Source organism: Octopus sinensis, linkage group LG18 (genome assembly GCF_006345805.1).
Source record: "Octopus sinensis linkage group LG18, ASM634580v1, whole genome shotgun sequence".
Lineage (NCBI taxonomy): Eukaryota > Metazoa > Mollusca > Cephalopoda > Octopoda > Octopodidae > Octopus > Octopus sinensis.
The window spans coordinates 22531856-22540868 of NC_043014.1; the positions used below are offsets into that span (position 1 = coordinate 22531856).

The 9013-nt window shown below is 37.8% G+C and overlaps 1 protein-coding gene across 2 annotated transcripts in view; it reads left to right on the forward strand.

Annotated features, from left to right (window-relative positions):
* The window catches only part of LOC115221669 (NF-kappa-B essential modulator), a 66631-nt gene extending 59312 nt beyond the window's left edge, over positions 1-7319 (forward strand). For both annotated transcript variants that reach the window (XM_036510775.1, XM_029791870.2), the window contains exons 10-12: positions 3826-3981; positions 5438-5695; positions 6793-7319. In XM_036510775.1, the coding sequence (XP_036366668.1) occupies positions 3826-3981; positions 5438-5695; positions 6793-6900 (522 nt within the window). In that variant the 3' untranslated portion in view covers positions 6901-7319. The remainder of the gene's footprint in view (positions 1-3825; positions 3982-5437; positions 5696-6792) is intronic.
* Positions 7320-9013: the final 1694 nt, after the last annotated feature.

Sequence of the window (9013 nt, forward strand, 5' to 3'; positions counted from 1 at the left end):
TAGGTCAGCCTTAATCCAGCAACTGTGATCATTTATTTATAATATTATTTCAGTCTTCACTAACGAATATATTCTTTTTTCTTAAGGTAGAAGATGCCGTTGCTATTTCTAGTAAGTCAGGCAACTGTGTAAAGTGTCTCTCTTTGTTGTTAAATAGTCTCTGCTCAGTTCAGCTCAAGCTGACCTTTGATCAAAGTCATTACATTCATGATCATCTTATTTTTTTTGCCTTTCTAAACACAATAGTTGCATGTGATCCTTTCATTTGTAGATACTTTGTCCAACTGAATAGCCAAATTAATTCACCAAATTAATAATCACCTTAAATAGATTCTATCTTGTGTAAGCATATAAAACAGATGTAACACTGTTGGTTTCAAATTTTTGGCATAAGGCTAGCAATTTCAGGGTAGGGAGTGTCTATTACATTGATTCCAATGCTCAAGTGGTACTTATTTTATTGACGCTGGAAAGGTAAAAGCAAAGTTAACCTTGATGGAATTGGAGCTCTGAACATAAGACAGACGAAATGTTGCTAAGCATTTTGCCCAGAGTGTTAACAATTCTGCCAGCTCACAGCCCTTCACCGGCAATAATAGGAATTTCAAATTTTAGCACAAGGCCAGCAATTTTGGGGTAGGAAGTAAGTTGATTACCTCAACTCCAGTGCTCAACTGGTACTCACCCTGAAAGGATGAAAGGCAAGTTGACCTTGGTGGAATCTGAACTCAGAACACTAATTCAGACTGCTGCTAAGCATTTCACCTGGCATGCTAACGATTCTGCCAACTTGCAACCTTAACAGATGCAATAATATTCTTTTCTACTCTAGGCCTGGAATTTTGGGGGAGGGGGCCAGTCAATTAGATTGATCCCAGTACACAACTGGTACTTAATTTATTGACCCCGAAATGATAAAAGGCAAAGTTGACCTCGGCAGAATTTGAACTCAGAAATACCACTAAGCATTTTGCCTGGTGTGCTAATGTTTCTGCCAGCTCACTGCTTTCAGATGCAATAATATTAGTGTAACAATGATATTACATATGACAACAATTCTGTTGTCATTTCTTACTATCTAATCTGGGTGGATTTTTATAATGCCCCTGGCACTAGAAAGGTATTCATCATCATTAATACACACACACACACACATATCTTTTATCTTTTACTGGTTTCAGTTGTTAGACTGTGGCCATGCTGGAGCACTACCTTGAAGAAGTTTTAGTTGAATAAATAAACCTCAGTACATATTTTTTTCTTTTAAGCCTGGTACTCTTATCAGTCTCTTATGCCGAATTAAGTTACAGGGACTTATATATATACATATATATATTTAAGACGTGCCTCTTTCAGTTTCTGTCTATCAAATCCACTTGTAAAGCTTTGGTTGGCCCAAAGCTTATAGCAGAAGACATCCTAGGAACTGAACCCAGGAACCATGTGGTTGGGAATATATATATATATATATATATATATATATACACACACACACACACACACACACACTATTGATTTATTTGTTTCTCACATGAGACAACAGCTATACCTTTGAAGGTTTTGGCTGATCAGATCAAAACTAGTATTTATTTTTTAAGTCTAGTACCATATTGTGTCAGTCTTTTTGCCAAACTACACTGCTGTGTTACAGGTATGTAAACAAACCAACCAAAGACATACACACACACACACACACACACACACATATAAAATTCCACCAAGGGACTGATCTTGAAATACCTAGGCAGTGTCCTTGCCCCCTTAGTGGCTTCTCTCTCCTCACACATCCATGACACTAACCATACTCTTTGTCTTTTCAACTCTTTCTCCTTCCTTCCTGGCCCCTCTAAACTTCTCTTTGCTCTTGATATCAAGAGTCTATATACGGTGATCCCACTCAATGAAGGACTTTTTGCCCTTAAACACTTCCTAGACTTTTTGACTCAACCCCCATCCTGACACATCCACACTTCTTCCTCTGGCCGAACTTGTTCTCTCCCTCAACTGCTTCTCGTTTGCGGGAAGTTTTACCAACAGATTTTGAGAATGGCTATGGGAATGAGAATGGGCCCCAACTATGCAAACCTTTTCGTTGGTTACATTGAAGCCCAAATATTTTCAAGATTCATTGGTCCCACTCCTGAACTATATGGTTGTTATACTGATGAGTGTATCGGTGTGACCTCGCTCTCCCGCGAACAACTAGATTCCTTCTCTTTTGTCCAATCCTTCCATCCTGCCCTCAAATTCTCTTGTACCATTTCCAACACTTCCATCACCTTTCCTGACATTTCAGTCAACATACACAACTCCACTTTCACTACCTCTATCCACTACAAAAACACTGACTCACACTTGTACCTCAACTTCTCCTCCTCTCGCCCTACTCACACCAAGCATTCCATCCCCTACTCCCAGTTCCTCTGTCTGTGCAGGCTCTGCAGTGACAACCATAACTTTGAGACTCAGTCTCAACTCATGGCTTACCACTTCATCTTTCATGGGTATCCCCTCACCACTATCCACACCACCCTTGCCAGAGCTTGTTCTGTGGACTGTGTCTCTGCTCTCTCTCCTTGCACCTGCAGTCTCATATGCCATTTCTGCTCTACCAGTCATTCCTTACAACACCTGTTTGTGTTTGGATTGTCTTTGCACAGGAGTCATCCAGACTCCTGCCTTCGCCGTGAACAGGAATTAATCTTCTCTCTTCACTCCTTTGCACCACATGGGCTCAACTCCCCTCCTCTCTTCATGCCTACCCACTTTCTCCCTTCATTAATACCCCCCACATCCTCGCCCCATTATCACACCCCAACATTACCACCCCACGCCACTCCGCACATACTAGCACTGACCACTTCCCAGCACCCACACCATCAGCCACATACCCACACATTACAGATGCACATACACATGCACACATTCACATTTCAAAGTCACCACTCCCTATCCACATGCACACACTTACACACTCTCACATACACATATGTACGTGCACCTTCGTTTTGGGATCACCAGTACTTTATTATCTCCCCTTCCTAGCTCTCCTGTCTAATTACCTTAGTCCAACCAGTTGCCATGATTGACCGCTAAGTACACAAGTTTTCTTTATTCTCTGTCTGTTTATTTCCTTGTGTTCCTTTCTGTTGAAGAGTGTAGGCACGAAACGTAAAAAACTTCCTCACCTTCCCGAGCATCAAACTAATAGACCTGCTTGTTATTTATACACCTGTCTTCATCTTTTGTTTTTCTTATACATATGCAACTGAAGAATCTTATCAAGTACAAGAAGACAAATATAGTAAGATAAGGAGTGAAAAGGAAGATCTTTTAGCTGTAAATTTCAAATATATATATTTATATGTATATGTGTATGTGTTTATACACATGCACATATGATGTGCTTTCCGACAGTTTCATTATAAAACCATCAACATTTAATGTCCATTTTCCATGCTGACAGTTTGACAGGAACTGGCAAGACCATTGGTTGTACTAGATAACCCATGCCAGTATGGAACATGGATGTTACTAGATGAAGATGAGGATGACAATGGTTTCTATACATGTTCCATCTACTAAAATTCACTCGTAAGGCTTTGGTTGGTCCAAGAGTATAGTAGAATACACTGAAAGTACTGTGCAGTGGGAGTAAATAAAAAATCCTGTGGTTACAAAGAAACTTTGCGACCTCACAGCCAAACCAGGGCCTTAAATGAACTTTGAACCTCTTGATATCATGAATTTAATCTTTTTACACACAACTTTTCTCAGACATTTTCATATTTAATGTTGTTCTTTTTATCTCCTTTTTTTTTTCAGGTAGAAGAAAAGAAGAAACTGCAAGAACAGGTAGATTTCCTCACTGCAAAAACTTATGCAACTGAAGAATCTTATCAAGTACAAGAAGACAAATATAATAAGATAAGGAGTGAAAAGGAAGATCTTTTAGCTGAGAATGAACTCCTTAAGACCCAGGTATATAAAAAAAGAAAATTCATAAACATCATCATTTCAGATTTCACCTTTTTCTTATACCTTCCTATTTTTTTATGGTATTTCATCTACATCAAAATTTACTCAAAACTGATTGGCATTGTTTTGCATGGATTCCTACCATTCCAGTGAGCCTCAGGAAATACTGTTAGAGTCTAATAAAAGCGTATTTATTTTTATTTCAATCATATAACTTAAGGTTTTGTACAGCCAGTGTTCATTGGCTGACTGTACTCACCTGTGAGTGGAAGAGAGTAACAGAAAATAGCCAAAAAATATTAAGTCACAAGCTGGTCATATGGTACCGGAAATTTTGTGACATCTCCTATTTTACATTTATCAAATGAGTCTTTCTTAAAAGAGAAGGGTTTATGGGAAGCAGGTAAAGAAATTTAAGAATATTTCTAATTTTTTTTTTTTGCAGCTGAGCAGCTTGGGTGGTAAATATAGGATTTCCCAAATGAGCCTGTTAGTAACAGGTAACTTTGGTGTAGTGAAATCTTTGCTATGGTTAAATGAATAAACTTTCATACATAAATCAAGTAAATTTTTTCTAATGGTTGTACATTACATAAAAGCACACACACATATATATATATATATATACACATACAGGTCGTCATCAACTTACGACCAATTGACTTTATGATGATTGGTGCACCAGCTCTTGGCAGCAATAATAAATAGTCCAGTTGAAATCTAATGGCTTTAATTTCTTAGAAATTAACCCGTTTACGGATGATGTCAGCAAACGCGTCCCCTAGGTTTGGTTATTGATTGCCATCCTGTTGTGGAGGCAACGAGGCAGCCTCCTATTTGGTAACATAGATAGTTACTGTCTCTCTCACTTCCTTTGTGTCCCTCCTCTCTACCCATTTTTAATTTAACAATGTGTGTATGTATCTATGCATCTACTTTTCTTGCGATGTATGTATCAGTCTACTCTGAAAATTCTGATAAACATTTAAAAACACAAAATGAATTCCGTCACCGCTCACTGTCTCTCTCTCTCTTTCTCTCTTACTTCCTCTTTGTCCTCCTCTCTCCCGCTTTGCCACTCACTTCTTCCTTTGAAGTAACTGTGACACACACCACAGGTACGTACATACAAAAACAAATAGTTGGCGTATTAATATCATTAATTATTATTATAATTAAGGTGGCAAGTTGGCAGAACTGTTAGCATGCTGGGTGAAATGCATAGTGGTATTTCGTTTGCTGCTACATTCTAAGTTTAAATTCGTCAAAGTCAACTACTTGAGACTCCAAAATTTTTTGATAAACTTCAGTATAATAGTATAAATACAGAATGGACTGACCTTACAACCAGTTAGTTGGAACCAGTTATGGTCATAAGTTGATGACGACCTGTATATATATATATATATGGATAGATGGATAGATATAAATATATTGTTTGTATGTATTGTATTTGCAGGTTACGGTATTCAAAGCAGATTTTGATGCTGAAAGAGAAGCTTGTACAAGCCAAAAACGTGATATAGATAAATTAAAGCAAACTATGAAACATCTTGAGTTTGCAAACAAACGGCTAGGAGCTGAGAACCAAGACTTATTGTCTCGGATAGAAAGGCACACTGAACAACAATTATCTGAGATGCGGCAGAGATGCTCAACCAATTTGAAACCTCCTTCAAAATGGAAACATAACTCTGAACATGTTTCAACTTCAGGGGTATGTCAGTAAATATTTACGATGTGTTTGTGTATGTAAAATAACTGAATACTTTCTCATAGCTTAAACTCTATACCTCAGTGACCACCAGATAATGGTACTTTGTCGGTTACAACAACAAGCGTTCCAGTTGATTTGATTAACGGGACAGCCTGCTTGTGAAATTAATGTGCAAGCAGCTGAACATTCCACAGACATGTGTATCCTTAACATAGTTTTCAGGGATGTTCAGCATGATACAGAGTATGATAAAGGCTGGCCCTTTGAAATACAGCCACTTGTGAGTTAATTGTATCTTTGTGTAGTAATGAAAAGTGAAATCAACATTGTATATTTGCTGTAGTTATTTGTCTTTGATTTAACAATGTGTGTATGTATCTATGCATCTACTTTTCTTGCGATGTATGTATCAGTCTACTCTGAAAATTCTGATAAACATTTAAAAACACAAAATGAATTCCGTCACTGCTCACTGTCTCTCTCCCACTTCCTCTTTGTCCTCCTCTCTCCTGCTTTGCCACTCACTTCTTCCTTTGAAGTAACTGTGAAGCACACCACAGGTATGTACGTACAAAAACAAATAGTTGGCGTATTAATATCATTAATTATTATTATAATTAAGGTGGCAAGTTGGCAGAACTGTTTGCATGCTGGGTGAAATGCATAGTGGTATTTCGTCTGCTGCTACATTCTAAGTTTAAATTCGTCAAAGTCAACTTTACCTTTCATTCTTTTGGGGTCGATTGAATAAGTACCAGTTATGCACTGGGGTCAATGTAATCGACTTAATCCCTTCCTCCAAGCTGGCCTTGTGGCAAAAATTTGAAATTGTTGTTGTTGTTACTTATTTTTCGTTGTCATCCTGCTTTTGTACACGGGCTTTTTCAAATGGACAAAACCCTTTGTAACTTTTGTCCTGTGTTTTGTCCCTTTATGTTTTAATTGATTTTTGTTAGCCCTTGTGGCCAATAAACGAACCTAACGAATTATTATTATTATTATTATTATCTGATGTCTTCCAATCTATCACTGCCCAAATTCAGCTGCTATAGTTAATATAAATGACTATATTATTATTATTATTATTATTTTTACAGATGGAAGCAATGCAACATGAATATGTGGAACAGTACCAATGCCCACAGTGTAACCATGTCTTTCCAGATGCAGATTCTTTAAATTTACATTTTGAAGAACACAAATAACAAAAATTCGAAACCTGTGATAGCTGTGATAAATAAAGATGTATATATTCATTTGTTTGAAGCTGATGATTCACTCCATTGCTTCTTAGAGTTTCTTGCTCTGTGCAATCATTCAAGTGACAAAAAGATTCATCTTTGCTTTGCCTAGAAGATTAAATACAGTAAAAAACTTGATAGCAGTGATGGAGTGAATATTCAGTTTTGAATTGATAAACTCTTCTTTGTGTTTTAAGTACACTTTCTCATATTTTACATCCTCACATATAGTTGATGATTTGGTCTGTTGTTATTCCAAATTTGTTATGTGTGTGTCAAAGAGACAATTACATATATGATATCTGTTTTGCCTGAAAGTAGTATGCACAATCAAATCATTAGCTTCAAATGAATAAATAAACATGATTATGTATATTAAGTGATTTCATCTCTGGTTTCTCCATTCACACTCATATGTATGCTGTGATACCATGGCACCTTGGGCAAGTATCTTCTGTTATAACCCTGTGAGTAGATTTAGTAGATGGCAACTGAAAGAATCTTGTTGTGTATGTAATAGTGCACACGTTTGTATCTCTTTGTCATGATATTTCACGATAGTTGTAAATGGGTGTCACTGTCATATAGGCAGTGTCATTGATTTCTAATATTTTGTAAGACCATGTCTGGCTATAGGGAAATATTACCTTGCTTGGAAATGAATGGGGGTTTATTCCAGCCATAGAATATTTACCTCAATATTCCAAGCATGGAAAAGTGGATGTTAAATGATGATGATTATATAAACTGTATGCATGGCTATTTGGTTAAGAATTTGCTTCTCACTTGTGTGGTTTAGACAAATGTCTTCTATAACCCTGCATTGACCAATGCCATATGAAGGAATTTGGTTGATGAAAGAAGGCAATCATATGTATGAATATGTTGTGTATGTGTGTGCATGAAAGTTGATAAAACTATGCTGAGCTATGTCGCAATTTGAGGTTGGGTAACAACTGACGATGTTTCTTGACATTTCTTGTTAACAAATCCTGTTATTGCCTGGAGGACTATGATGAATAGGAGGGGGCTGAGGACTGATCCTTGGTGGACCCCTTCCCCTACCAGGAATTCTTCACTATACTCTTGCCAACTCTCACTTTACTGACAGCATCATGTATATGGCTTGTACAGCTCTCGCTAACAACTTGTCTATCCCTAGTTTCCGCATTGACCACCAGATAAGGGATTGAGGGACCCTATCAAAGGCTTTCTTCATGTCAACAAAAACCAGGTACAGAGGTTTATCTTTGGTTAGGTATTTCTCTTGCAGCTGTCTTACCAGAAATATAGCATCAGTGGTGTTTTTGCCTGGCACAAACCCAAACTGCATCTTGTCTAAACTGACCCTCTCCCTAATTAGCTGGGCTATGACTCTTTATGTGACTTTCATTACCTGATCCAAAACTTTATACCTCTGTAATTATTCATATCTAATGCATCACCTTTACCTTTGTAGCAGTTGACTTTGGTGCTGCTACACCAGTCATTGGGTATGACTCCTTCGTGTATCACTTGACTGACTATATGGGTGACTAGACCATAGCCCATACCACCAGATATTTTAAGCATCTCTGCAGTGATTCCTGATGGGCCGGGGGCTTTCCCTGTCTTTATACCCTTAATTGCTTTATCTACCAAGGTACTGTCAATTTGGATAGCTAGTCCCGCTGTTGGGTTGACATTTAGCAGACTCTTTCTCCCATTCATTCTCTTCATTTAGCAATCTTTCATAGTGGCATCTCCAAGTCTCTCTCTTTGCAGCCTCATTAAATGTGTCATCCAAGCAGACACATTTCTCTCCTATGACATCATGATTCTCTCTCACACACTATCTTGCAATATGAAACACTTCAAGACTTTGGTCCTCATGACACAGAACATTGGCAAATTTTTTCTTATCTGCTTCCTCTCTGGCTAAGTAAACCTGTCTCCTAGCTTCCCTTCTGACAATCTGATACATTCCCTTGCTACCACCATTCTTCCAGTCCTTCCATGCCTGTTTCTTTTCCTTAATGGCCCTGTCAGCTACAATGTTCCACCACCATGTTACCTTGGGTCAAGAGGGGACTTTGCA